We start from the raw sequence: 14,948 nt of genomic DNA on the forward strand, positions 1-14,948 counted from the left end.
GGCAAGTGGAAAAGGAAACATTCTCGGTGGATTTCATTTCCTATAGCTAAACTGTCCATTTCCTTTAATCCCAGTTGGACATCACCATTAACCATGACCTTTACAGAGCCCAAATACCTGAACTAAAGACCCAATTAATAGGAGGGTGCGCTATAATACTTGTGTATTTTGCCAGAGTAACCTATAGTAGCAGATTTGTGACATGACTAAAATTTTTGTCAGAGACCAAACACACCACCTTTTGGTCATAAAAAATAATTTGTATTTTTCATCATCTAACTTGTCCAGGGTTCTGTGAAATACATTCTCCTTTTATAAAAGAGGCTAGATGGGATGTTTCTGAAATGAAGAAAAAGCAAGAAAAAACCACAGAAGATGTGGTTCATCAGAGATGAAGTTGGTGGAACACTTGGGAAATGGGAACTTGTCACATTGAATTGTCATTAGAAAAATGAGGCTTCTCTTGGGAGGTTCATGTGCCTGAAAATGTCAGGATGACAAATATAGCAGTTGCCTAAAAAATAAAATAACATTGTGCTAATTATCTTATTCATAGTGATGGATTTAAGGAGATTATGCCCTATGACCACTTCCAGCCTCTCCCTCGGTGAGTTCTGATTACTATTAATTTTATTTATTGCATTTTCATTAAATATGAGTAGCTTGCTGGGCACTGAACAAAACATGGCCAGTACTTAATATAAGTAGATTGTTGGGATCAGGTTTGCCATTCATTCAAATGTTCTCATGTAATTTAAATATATCTTCATGAATAAACCAGATACTGATATTGATTAAATTCACTGGGCATTTATAAAAAAAAGTTCTCTGTGCAGATCACTGTGTGAGAAGCCAGAAGATATACAAAAATTACGACATGACCCCAACCTTTATTAAGCATACAGACTTATGGAAGACATGACACATGAGTCCAATTTAAAATAAAATTCTAATAGTTTGTATATATCAAATATAAATAAAGTGTTATGTAAGATTTGAGAAAGAAATAATCATTTTCTAGTGATAAGAAAAACCAGGACATTAATTCAAAAATCCTAATCTCCTCAGTTCATTGTATGCTTTGGCATTTTGACATTTCTCTTACTGGTATATACTTCACTTTTGAATTCATCCTTTATTATTTACACTGCTTCCATCTTTTGCACATATTTTTAAAATCTGAATTGGTTGAAGAGTTTCTTGTGCATCCATATTGGTCCCTTTCAGATAGCTTCTATGTTTATTTTTTTCCTTGGAATTGTTTCTTTTTTGTGTCTTTCAGATTTTATTTTTGAGGGTTCCCACCTTTTATTGACTGACTTCTCCTTTAGAATTTTTGAGTCTACGATCCAGTTTATCTTTTCTCACAAATCTTGGAAATCTGCTCTTCCAAAACCTTCATCTGTTCTTTCATCCTCATTTTCAGAGGCATAGCCATGGAGTGAGGAGGGAAGCTAAGAAACTACCTACTTCTGATTTGGCAGCTTCTCAGTTTTTCCTCAAATTCTGATGTCTTGGACTTTGCCTGAGAAAGACCACCCAGAGTGCCCCAAATTTTAATTTTGAAGGAGTGTAGAGAAGAAACAATGTAGTTAGGTAACCTCTATCAACATGTCAGTCATCTGGTTTCCCTCAACCATTCCCTCTTAGGTCTGACTCTTCAAAGTTTCCAGTATTCTCACATCAACTAAGACTTACAGTAGCAATGAGGGATAGGACCCTCCGAGTAGTTTTTCTCAGACCAAGTCCAAAATCACCAAAGCTTAGGAAATCTTGCTTTATAGGTTGAACAGACCCAAAAGGAAAATTACAATCTTAATATGTAATGCTTTTCTGCCTCTAAACTCCTCTCTAATCGATTTTGTTCCTTTTCAAGAAAGTATGCTCTATCAGAATCAGATTTTCAACATAGATGAAATCCTGTCACATCTAATGATAGTTTTGAAATCAGATTTGTGATATCTTTTTGAGACTGTAACTATAAAACCAAGAGTCATGAGGTGATTGATTTGTGATAGAGGAATAATTTGCATCCTACTTAGAGCACTAGATGGATCTTCTTGAAATCAGGGGACTTAGGTTCAGATCTAGCTATGCCACTAAATGTGGACAAGTCATGACCTCCTGGAATTCACTTTCCTCATTCATAAAATAAAAAGTTTAGACTATGTGAATGCTAAGGTCCCCTCTAGGATTAGAAAACTATTCTATAAGCTCCACTTATAATGCAGTTTTGGTTTCAAAGCAAAATAAATAGATAAAATGAATGAGTATATGTATTGTGAGTATGAGAAAAAGAATAATCTCTTGAATCTACAAAGAATGACTAGCACACTGCTTCAAATACATAAATACTTTTCATTTTTTAATTTTCATTCATGGTAATGCTATTTTCCTGAATATTGATGCTAGTGCATCATTAATACTATTATACTTAATGGCACTGATTGAGGGCAGTTTAGAGATGCAAAGAGATAGGTAGGTGCTGCAGTGAATAGACTGTTGGCCCTAGAGCCAGGAAGTCTTGAGACCAAATTCAGCCTTGGATAATTGCTAGCTATCTGACCCTAAGCAAGTCACTTAACCCTCTTGACCTTAGTTTCTTCATCTGTAAAATAAACTAGAGAAGGAAATAGTAAAATAGTGTCTTAGCCAAGAAAGCCTCAAATTGAATCACAAAGAGTTGGATGTTGTCAGCAACAACAATAACAAACAGATGCAATGAACATGGGGGTGAGGGAAGACATATTTTCCTGGAGTAATTGGGCATGAGTTTAAAGAAAAAGGCAAAGAAAGAAAAGTTTAAGAAGCAAACAAAACTCTATGCATATATTGCCCCTGACCCATACTTTGACCCCAGCCAAGTTATTTAACTTCTTAGTGTCTCAGTAAATTTTCTACGTTTCAATCTATAAAATTCATTAAATATTGTATTTTCCCCACAAAAATATTGAACAAAGAACCTACAAAAAGACAATTTGCACTTGGGGAGGTGGGTAGATAATTCTTGTACCTATAATTTTATCTTAACTATGAACATACTTGGAATTGTTTAGATTTTAATTAGAAATGTTTAGAATTGATTAAAATGCATTGAACAGTACTTACAGGAAATTCATCTAGGGTCTTAAGAATATCCTATTATTTAAAAACCAGAAGATGTTTTGAATAAAGTTGAATCTGTATCTCAGTCATTCTAAGTTGGAAGAGGCTTTAGCAAGTTGATTTATGTAGCTTTCCATTTTATCATATGCTTGGGAATAAGTGAAGAGTCCATTAGAAATATGTTTCTCTGCTCCTTAATATTAATCTTGATGGCATCAAATGTGAAACTATACTCTTGAGATTTTTTTTTAAGTAACATCTTCTTTTTAAATTGTTTTTGCTCCCGAGCTGGGAACATAATCCTTGGACAGCATGCTCAGTATCCTGTGGTGGAGGGATCCAGAGGCGGAGCTTTGTTTGTGTAGAGGAATCCATGCATGGAGAAATTTTGCAGGTAGAAGAATGGAAATGCATGTATGCCCCCAAACCCAAAGTGATGCAGACTTGCAATCTCTTTGATTGTCCCAAATGGATTGCCATGGAGTGGTCTCAGGTAAGATTGAATGAAATTCTTCTTTTCTCCCAATATCCAGGTTTTTTTTTTACTCCATGACATGGGAAATATGAAAATAGCATCAAGCCTTGGCTCCCTGCTCCCAAATAAATTACAAATATACTTGAAAAGACATAAAGCAACTAAAATACAAGATATTAAGTGCCAAATGTGGGTAGTTGTCAAGGGTTTGAGAATGACCATAATTTAAACATGAAGAATTAAGAACTGTGCCTCAGCACCTGGGGAGGATTTAGGAGGGTGAAAGTATTATTGGCAGGAGATATAGGATAAGGAACTGTGAGTGTGGGAATAAGCCTGGCATTTTTGAAATAAAAAGAATAAATTGGTTAGAAGACAAGTATGGACTATCAAATAATAGACAATAAAACTGGACAGGTAACCAAAATGTAGATATTTGAATATTCAGAGAGAAGGTATAACAGACTTTCCATTATTGGAACAAAAATATAAAAGAAATATTCCCATAAGATAAATAGAATCTTTGCAATATTTCAGGTGTGAGGTCTTGAAAGTCTGAACCATGGAGGAAGTAGTGGGAATAAACAGAAAAGAATAAATGTGAGATAGATGATGCATTAAGGCAGAAACTTGTATTCAGAATCAGGGAATTTGGATTTCAATCCACCATTCTTCCATTTTCTGTGTTTTTTTTAACTTTGAACAAGTCTCTCTCTCTCTCTCTCTCTCTCTCTCTCTCTCTCTCTCTCTCTCTCTCTCTCTGGCCCAGTCTCATTTTCCTTTTGTTTGAAAAGAGAAATTTGGACTCTTAATGACCTTATGAGTTGACAAAATAGCTTAATTAATTGAATCCCACTTAGAAATGAATTTAATATATCCACTTGTAGAATCTTTGGAGAGTCCACAGAAAGTTCAAACTCCATTAGAATGAGTAGAAATTGAAGAACATAATTTTTTTAAATGTTCCATAGGCCTCAATCTCACAAGCCCTTAAATACAAAATGAAATGTAGGTTTTTTTAAGTAACATCTCACTGTATATATTAGATATTTGTGTAGTGACTTATTTTGTTAATTTACTGAATATCTTGGTGTCTTCAATGAGGTAACACATATTATATAAAAATGGTTAACTCTGATCCAGGTAGGTGTTTGCTTTTTTGGTTTTTTAGGAAAAAAAAAGAACATAATTCTTTATAAAATATGATAGCTTGCCTTCTGTCTTTATTTGCTATTTGTTAGTAAATGATCAATAAGATTAGTCATTATTATTCTAGAGGATTTAAATAAATTTAAAATTTTATTTTTAAATAAACATCAGAATGTGTTTTATCATGTAAAACAGTTGTCCTTGAAAGTAGGTACCATGGAAGATTGTGCAAAAATATACTTGGAATTCATTGTTTTAATGGTGGATGTTTTTACTCCAAATATTTTTAAACCCTTCTTCAGTATTATCTTCAGAGTCAATTTACAATAAAGTCATTCTAATTACTTCATAAATGTACCTTGTTTTTTTCCTCCAAAAATTATAACAACCAATTATCACTGATCTCATTTGTAAGAATTGCTCTTTATTAACTTTTGACTGTTTCCAAAAAAAAATCACATCCTCCTTCAAAAGACAGAGATTAACCACTGCCAGAGATAGTCTGAAGGGATTTTAGTTCTCTTTTATGAGTTACAAATTAATGTTTTTGTGTAACTTTTATTTCTTGAAGTGTACTGTGACATGTGGTCGAGGGTTAAGATATCGAGTTGTCCTTTGTATCAACCACAATGGACAGCATGTTGGGGGCTGCAATCCACAACTCAAGTTACACATCAAAGAGGAATGTATCATCCCAGTCCCTTGTTATAAACCAAAAGGTAATTTGTTTTTCTTTTCTTCTGTTTTCTTTTTTTTTTCTTTTTGTTAGTAATTCTCTAACCTTATTAAGTAGGAGGTATGAAGATACTCTTGGTTCTCTTCCTTCTTCTATTTTTTCTCTCCAACATCTCTCATGTTGATCTCAAAAGTTCTAAGAGCTCAGTTATAAATCTCTTATGTAGATGACCCCCAGATCTCTATATTTTTCCCAAGTCTCTTGAGCCTCAATTCTGTATCTCCAAATGTCCATTTGAAATCATCCTTTTCTTGAGGTTGCATTACTGTGCAGTAAATGTCCATTTGACAGCTTCAATGGAGACATCTCTCAATCCTATAACTAAAACAGGATTCTTCATCTTTCCCTGAAAATTCTCTCTTCTTCCTAGGTCACCTATTTCTGTTGATGGTCCTGCTATTCTTTCTACTCACATAGGTTCACAATCTCCCACTTATCGTGGACACTTTCTTCTCCCATATTCAGTAAGTTGCTAGCTCTTATATATTCCTCCTCCACTGCTAACCATATTACTATTCTTTTCTCATCACTGACATGACTACCAGGCTGGTTTACGACTTCATCAGTCTTGCCTGGACTATTGTGACATCTTTCAATTAGGCTCCTGCCCTCAGTCTCTCTTTCCTCCCTCTGATCTGTCTTTCATAGCTACCAGAATGTTCTCTGACCATGTGATCCTCCTGCTCAATTTTATTGCTTCTTTTTGCCTATTGGACATGATATATGCTCCTTATAGCTTAATAAATGCTAGTAGGTTGACTAATTACTTCACATACAACATAGAGAGGAAATGTTGCATTTTCTCAACCTTTCTCACAGGAGAATGAAAAGAAACAAGATCATAAGAGGAATAGTTGTCAGAATCAAGGAAATTGTCAGGAAAAGACAAAAACACAACTGGAGTTCTATAAATATTTTTTTTTTTGCAAGGCAATGGGGTTAAGTGGCTTGTCCAAGGCCACATAATTTGACATTAAAACCTTTTTCAATTAGCTCCAGCCTCCATTCCCAGGCTTAATTGACAATGTTTTTCACATACAATTTCTACCCAAACTTGACAGATTGTTGTTTGTTGAGCATAATATTCCATCCATGCCTTCCTCTGTCTAGAATGTACTACATCTTCACCTCACTCACTTAAACTGTCTAGTCTCTGTCAAGACTCAGCTCATGTTCTGTCTTCTTACAAGAAGCCTTCCATAATGCCCCAATATGTTAATAGTATATCTCCTCAGTTAATCAGTGAATACTTTTATAAATTTATATATCCTATCACATGGCATCACCTTCCTGTTGACATGGTCTGCTTGAAGATTGAAAGATCAACAACAATAACAACTCCAGTAACCCCAGTAGAACGTAAGTAAGTGGACAGAACCTATTTTTTATATTGTCTTTCTATCCTCAGTTCCTAGCACAAGCTTTATAAATGCTTGCTGGGCTAATTTGGATTAAATTTTGATTATATAAGTTAGTGAGAATTCATTAGCATTCATAATATTTTGTATTGGAAAATCCAAGTTCTCACAGTCTTTGTATTTTTTAATATACTAAAATAAACATAATAGTAATGTCAACCGAAGATCATGAGAAAACTTTTGGAGGTATAGCTTGAACTGAACTTTTAAGCAAACTAGGGGTTCAAAGTAGAGCATTCCAGTGGAATGGGGAGGCATCTTGTCCAAAGGCTCAGAAAGATGATATGGAATGTTAGATGAGAGGAGCAACAAGGAAGTCAATTGGGTTGAAAGGTGAATAATGGAAAGGATGTAATAAATAATACACATGGAGAGGTGATCTGGAGCCAAATGATGAAAAATATCAAACCAGAGGAATATATATTTGATACCAGAGAAGTATACATATTTGATCCCAAAGGCAACAGGAATCCACTGGAGATCATCGAGATGATCCAGGAGGGGAATAATACATCAGCAATGGCCCTTTGGCATCTGTATGGAAGCTGGATCAGACTGCAAAGGAGGTAGAAGACTGAATGTTGAAGAGGGGAACTGTTAGCTGGACAATGTTACCATAATAGAGAATGCCAGTAGGAAAGTAATACAAAATAATACTAAAAAATAGGTAGGACCAGCTGGGGGCTCAGTGGATAGAGTACTGGTCCTGGAGTCAGGAGGACCTGAGTTCAAATTCGAACTCAGATACTTAGTAATTACCTAGTTGTGTGACCTTGGTCAAGTCACTTTGCCTAGCCAAAAAAAAAAGTAGGGAGTCAGATTGTGGAGGACTTTCAATACCATCCTCAGGATTCTGTAATTTCTCTTATAGTTAATAAGGAACTTCTGAAAATTTTCGAGAAAGGTAGTTACATGGTCAGAACAGTGATTCAGAATTATCAACTTAGTAGTATTTTTAATGATAGGGAACTCAGTCCCATAGGAAGTTATTTATTCTTTCTTGGGCACTGGAGGAATGGGGAAAGTCCTGAATTTGGAGTCAAAGGATCCAGGTGTAATCACTGGAGTGAACTACTGTGACATTAAGCAATTACTCAGCATCTTTGGACCTCAGTTTTGTCATTTGTAAAATGAGGATGATAGCTCAAGTGAAGTTGAAGTTCTTTCTAATTATTTCTGTGAATATTAAAAAGCCACTTCTCCATTGGTCCTAGTTGTGATTTCTGTAATCATGGAACAAGCCCTACTTCCTATTGCCCTTCCCTTTTTCTTAAAATATTTATTGAAAGGGGCAGCTAGGTGACACAGTGGATAGAGCACTGGCCCTGGAGTCAGGAATATTGAGTTCAAATCCAGCCTCAGACACTTAATAATTACCTAGCTATGTGGCCTTGGACAAGCCACTTAACCCCATTGCCTTGCAAAAAAAAATATTTCTAGAACTCCAGTTGTGTTTTTGTCTTTTCCTGACAATTTCCTTGATTCTAACAACTATTCCTCTTATGATCTTGTTTCTTTTCATTCTCCTGTGAGAAAGGTTGAGAAAATGCAACATTTCCTCTCTATGTTGATATAGTTTATATTTCAAAGGTTTTCTCTGTTAATGTTTGAAACCTTTAACAACTGTTATTTAAAGTAGATTAGGATCGCCTTTTATATAGACAAGAGAGCTGATATGTGTGTATGTGAAGCAGTCAATCAACTAGAAATTTTTAAGTATCTTCTGTAAGCCAGACATATATATGCTAAGTGTTGTGTGTGTCTTTGTGTGTGTGTGTGTGTGTGTGTAAGAGACAACATAAATAGACCATAAGGTTAGTGTGGGACAAGTCTCCTCCAAGTCCTAGTCTTGCCAATAAGTTCACTAATAAAGGAAATGGGCAGATGATAAGTACCAAGAAGGGAGCAGATTAGAGCTTTATCAAATCTGTGTGAGTTTTTGCTGGATTCAGTCCATAGCATCAGCTGGGGAATACTTATGAATCAAGCCAAAAAGATTCGACCAGGAGTGTGATCCAATATGCCAGACAAGAGTCAAAGAAACTCCAGAAATAGAGCAGAGGAGAGACTACAAAGGGAAAGGTACCTGGAAGATAATTGCTCACCCATATATTCCTGGGAGGAATCTCTTCTTCAAGTTCACTTTACCTACGGAAGACTGATGAACATCAGCAGTCAGGGACATTGTAGGAAAATTAAATGCCATTATTCAAGTGTATGTATGCCTAACAGTTTCTACTTTCTTACTTTTTGCTCCCCAAAAGCTCCTTGGTGCCCCCTTCTTGTACTTCTCACTCTCCATATAATTTGCCCTGCTGATTATGGGTCAGCTAAGGACTGAGCCTGTGGTTTAATCGATACAGAAAGTTTCCTTTGTAAATACAAGTCAGTACCTTCTCAGGGTGTTAAAGAGTTGTGTAGGGTATCCAGGTAATTAAACTAATTGCTGAAAGTTACACATTTGTAAGCAGCCCAGGTCCTCAGATCTCAGAGCCAGTGATCTTTCCATGCTACCAATTACAAAAGATTGAAAATTCTTCATGTGTAAAATTAGAGCAGTGTAAAAATCAAGTAGAAATGGATTTCTTTAGACCAAATATTGGCTTAGAAAACCACAAATTAACATTATCTATGTTTTATTGTATTTTTTTGTTAACCATTTCCTAGTTGGATTTTCATTTGCTTCCCAGTACTTGGGAGTTTTGCAGGCTGATCACAGCTATTGCTGTGAGTATGACATGCATGTCTAAGAAGATGGTCTTTGTAAGTTACTATGTTTTTTAAAAAAAATCATCATACAGGAGCCAACTTTCTGGTGAAGAAAATGAGCCTTTGCTTTCTAAACTTAACTAAACTGGACCTTGGATGACAGACACAAAAGTCCATTTCTGAGCCCATATTCAAAACTTTTCCAGCTTCATGGGACTTGCCAAAGTATACAACTTTCTGGCATAGACTTTGAGAATCCAGAGTCTCCCATACACCCCATTGAATGCCCCATCAGATTTTTTAAGTAGGGATATGATCCTGAATAACTAACTGAAAATGCAAATGTTGGAAACAATACCAAGGGCTGATATCACAATTTAGAAGACATTTTATGGTAATTTAGGGAATATATCCAGATACTGGCCAGAGATTTTTCTTCCCTGTTTTGCTAATTTGTTGTTTAAAAAAAATGCAACTGAATAGAATTTGAGCTAATTTTTACTCCAGAAACCACTTGATGATCTGTGTTTAAGTGAAACCACTTGAATCTATACCACTTAACCTTTTTTGGTGAAAAATATTAATAGAAAACTTGTGTGTATTTAATGTGAATCCTTAATGAGTTAATAATAACAAAACATTGTTCCTATCCTAGAAAAAAATCCAGTGGAAGCCAAATTACCATGGTTTAAACAAGCCCAGGAACTGGAAGAGACCAGAATAGCGGCATCTGAAGAACCCACGTGAGTTCATCTTCTTTTAAGAGCCTAGAAAGCCCTTTAATAAGGCCTCTATCAGTTCTTTTTTCTTATTTGGGAAATTCTTGAAAGAGTGATCTGAATTTTTCAAACGCAATAGATATCACAGCTGTTGTCAACTCTTTTCTGTTTTCACACTTCCTCAGAGTGCCAGTTTGGGCATCATCTGTATAAGGCAACAAAGAAGAGGACAAATTCGTTTATTCTAGAGCAAGCCAAATGACAAATTATGGTTGAAATTGGGTTCACTTTGTAGATTATCATGAGGTAATACCACAGTTTCTTCAATAAACTGATCATACCAAGGTCAGTTCTTTTGTTTTAAAGTAATTGCAGATCATCATATGGTTAATATATTCAAATCCTAAAAAACTGAAATAATTTGAACCTGAGTTCTTTGAGAAATATGTACGTGTGTGTGTGTGTGTGTGTGTGTGTGTGCACAACACATATACAGACACATATATAGTGGAGAAATTGTAATAGTTATGCCCAGACACATAGCTGAAATGTCTGCTGTTAGACTCAGAAGTACTTAACTGTAGTGAGGGCTAAACTAATTACCAAGTGTCTCTACCAAGTCTGATTCCAATATAGTGAGCTCCAAGAGCAATGGTCCACCAGGACCCCTAAGGAGGGGTGAATGGATCATGTCTAGTGTTCTCTCTGCCAATCAATAGTGACATTGAGACTTTAAGAGACATATATTTCCAGCTTGGACAGGATAAGGAAACCCAGTCTTCTCCTTTCCACCTAAAAATATATAGATCATGTGGACTTTTAAAAACTTTACTCATAAGTCTATTTAAAATGCAGGGAAAGGGGCAGCTAGGTGGCATAATGGATAAAGCACCTGCCCTGGAGTCAGGAGTATCTGGGTTCAAATCCAGTCTCAGACACTTAATAATTACCTAGTTGTGTGGCCTTGGGCAAGCCACTTAACCCCGTTTGCCTTGGAAAAACCTAAAAAGTAAAATAAAATAAAATTGGGGCAAAATGAGTAACCAAGGAATCAGAGAGGGAGGGATACTTTTTCATGGCAGAGAACTGGTTTAGAGATAACTAGAAAATGGTTGAGATAAATCACCTAGTGATTTGTTGTTAGGACCACTTTTATTTAAGGTATTAAAATTTGTTTCTACTTTTAGAAGAATCCTGTTCTGATATCTTATCATGAAAAGGAAGAGATCTTGGGTTCTAAACAACCCTCATTGCCAGAAATATGTATTGCATTGGTTGATCTTCTAGGTTAGCTTTTAATTTCTAATGGCTTCTGCATACAGAACTTTTAAAATGATTCACAAACTCTGACTGTAATCTATAGCATAGCTGTCAATTTGCTTTGCCACCTTTTGTAGGCACAGCTCTTTGAAAAGTGTAAATATCTTATTGATCAATTTTATTGATCAATAGAAGTTTCTCTCCACACCAATGAAAACCATTGTCATCAATCTCTCTCCCCCATCTCTTCAAAAAAATTCTATTAGTGAGTATATGTGGCTATAAACCATGCAATATATAACAAGAATTTTATGGACAGGTAACTCAAAAAGGAATGTCAAGATATGTGGTGTATGTAAATAAGCTACAGTGAGAAGAAGTAAAAGATAAGCAAAGGAGGGAGACTAGTTAAGTGTTAGGAATGAACTAACAAGACAGGCCAAATGAAAAGAACCAGAAGAAGGCCTCCCAGTGCTTTAGGTGAATCCTTAAAGAGAGGATTTACAGAACCTTGCTGATCAGAAAAAGTGAAGTTGAGAAGAAAGGGTTGGATTATGATCAATGCTGCTGGAGGGAATACTCATATCAATGCTATCTTGAATCCTCTGACTTGTCTGAGTGATCTTAAGGTGAATTGATAAATCACAGACAAAAAATGAATGTTAATAAATGTTTTAGAATCTCATTAAAATAGTAGTGATTAATGGTTCCATGTCTTATTTGGAAGAACTTTAGATGTACTTAGTCTTGTGCTACGTATTTAACATTTTTATTATTAAATTTAATTAAAGGCATGTCACATGTTTGGATCATGAAACTGGGTTGTGTAAAAGATCTTGACTGACTAGGATATTAGTACAAATTGAATAAATGTTAAGGCTTATATTTGGATTCAAAAAAATTAATATCAAAAGTACAAGAAGAGAACTTATTCACTTGAGATGAGGCAATAGAGCAATATAACTAAATGAGACAGCATCATTTTGGACCAGTACTTTGGAGAGTACTAGTATCTAACAGCAGGAAAGTGGTAGACTTCTCTTAGGCTCTGGTCAGAGCACCCTTGCAGAACCATGTACAGGTCACCTTTTAGGAAAAATATTAAAAGACTGAAGGTTATGAAGAATAGGACAACCAGGATAGTGAACACTTTGGAATCATACAAAATTGGGATTGAAGAAATTAGGGATAATTTAGTTTTAGGAAAAAGGAAATGCATGAGAGTTGTATTTAAGTATTTGAAGGACTATCTTTTAGTGATGTTTGTTCTCTTTGGCGCCAGGGAAAGAACCAAAAGCAATGAACAGAAGTTACAAAGGAATATAATTAAACTTGATTTAAGTACAAAGGTACTGGCAATTAGAGTTTCTAAGAGATGCATAGACTAAATTAGTGTAAAATAGATTCCCTGTCCTTGGAGATCTTTAAGCCCAGTCTGAAAAACAACCTTGGGAGCACATTGTCAAAGAGAACAAGTTGAACTCTTTAGAGAGCTTCTAAGGTCCTCACCCTCTCTGGGCTGCAGTTTGCTCGTCTATAATATAAGGGAGTTGGACGTGGATTTCTGGTGTTCTTTTAGCTATTGAAGTGATAATCTTCTGATGTATTCCACCTTTGAGCTTCTCTGATTCTCTCAAGATGCAGAGAGTCTGTGCTAGACTTTAGAGCCAGTTTAACAACATGGAGCTCTAATTGTAATGGACTTCCTTGGGAGGGAGTGGTTTTTCACTGTAGAATGGAGCAGGGGCCAGATGATCACTTTTCAGACTTTACTGTTAAAGCAATTTGTATATGAAGGAGATAGGAAGCAACATTGAAATATTTGTCCTGGGGTATTCTCAAGTTACATGGATAGAGAAATGAACTGAAGTAATCTGATATGAACTCAATTTTTTATTAACTTTAGTGACAATTAGCTGGTACAGTAATTGCAACTCATCCACATTTTCTTATCCTTTGGGATTCTTGTCCATACCTTCTCATCAATCCTTTTGTTGCTGTTTAGTCATTTTCAATTATCTCTGACTCTTTGTGATCCCATTTCAGATCTTCTTGCCAAGATTTTGAAGTGGTTTACCATTTCCTTCTTCAGCTTATTCCTCAGATGAGGAAACTGAGGCAAATAGGGTTAAGCAACTTGCCCAAGGTCTCACATAACTAGTAATCTGAAACTGGATTTGAATTCATGAAGATAAATCTTCCTACAGACCTGGTCCTCTAACCACTATACCACTCGGTTGTTCCATGAATACTTTGTAGAAGATCAATTTCATGAAAAATAGGCTTCCTTTAGACTTTCTAACATTTTCTGGGGTATGAGTGAAGCACAGACTGTATGTCATACCTTGCTTTCACTACAGACTTTTGGCCTACTCTTCCAATCATCCATATGCTGTATAACATATCCCTATTTTGTCACAATATTCATAATCACAGTTAGAAATGACCTCAAAGGCACCTATAATGACTTATGCTTGCGTAATTATCTCCTTTACAATATCCGCCAAAAGTGTTCACCAGACCATCCTTGGTAGAGTGTTAGTCCGCTTCCCAATTCCCTCACTCTAGTTTTTAGCATCTTTCCTATTATCAAACCTCTTTGTCTCTTCTCATGTTCCTGTTATCATTGGCGATATTGTTATCCTCCCAGATGATATTTCATTCCCCTTCGGGTCATCTACAATTTTTATTCTTTGGAAATTGTAATGTTTAATGATGTGTCACTGCCAACATTTTTTAAAGTTTTAAAAAATTCCAAAAGGTTGTTTGGGATCATTGAAAGCACTGGGAAAGATCCCAGCTGTTCTCATGCCCCTCTTAAAATGGTGTGAGTATGGTTTACCCAAGGGCTATTTTAAAAGGATAAATTGGACATGGCTCTTTAGATGTGGCCTCATCAACACAAAGTACAGTGGGACCACTATTTCAGGTATCTAGATACCTAATGCTAGTCACATAGCCTAAAAATTACATTAGCTTTTTTAACAACCACATCACACCCTGACAGCTTGTGTTTAGCTTATTGTCAGCTCAAATTTCAAAGTCTTTTCTACATGATCTGCTGCCAAACTAGGTTTCTTCCATCTTGTATTTATATAATTAATTTTAAAAAAATAACACCTAGAAACAAAACTTACATTTGTTGCTGTACATTTCCATTTCACTAATTTCTGCTCATGATTCCAAACTGTTAAGATTATTTTTAATTTTGATTCTCTTACATGGGGAAGATGAGCTCTTCTTCCCACTTTGATAAGTGGGTCTTTTCTCTGGCTTTAGGATACTGTTTTCCCCATGTGCATTATTAAACGCATTGCCTTTTGAAAGACTTTCAAGTATGAATGGGATTTTTGATCTTGAGGGAAGCATTAAGGCAT

The 14,948-nt window shown here is 35.6% G+C and overlaps 1 protein-coding gene across 2 annotated transcripts in view; it reads left to right on the plus strand.

The window, feature by feature from the left end:
- ADAMTSL3 (ADAMTS like 3) overlaps positions 1 to 14,948 on the plus strand; it is a 713,745-nt gene that overhangs the window by 480,612 nt on the left and 218,185 nt on the right. For both annotated transcript variants that reach the window (XM_074233985.1, XM_074233986.1), the window contains exons 12-15: positions 557 to 607; positions 3,394 to 3,598; positions 5,301 to 5,448; positions 10,248 to 10,335. In XM_074233985.1, coding sequence (XP_074090086.1) covers positions 557 to 607; positions 3,394 to 3,598; positions 5,301 to 5,448; positions 10,248 to 10,335 — 492 coding nt within the window. The remainder of the gene's footprint in view (positions 1 to 556; positions 608 to 3,393; positions 3,599 to 5,300; positions 5,449 to 10,247; positions 10,336 to 14,948) is intronic.

The sequence above is a fragment of the Macrotis lagotis genome, chromosome 4, assembly GCF_037893015.1.
Source record: "Macrotis lagotis isolate mMagLag1 chromosome 4, bilby.v1.9.chrom.fasta, whole genome shotgun sequence".
Taxonomy (NCBI): Eukaryota; Metazoa; Chordata; class Mammalia; order Peramelemorphia; family Peramelidae; genus Macrotis; species Macrotis lagotis.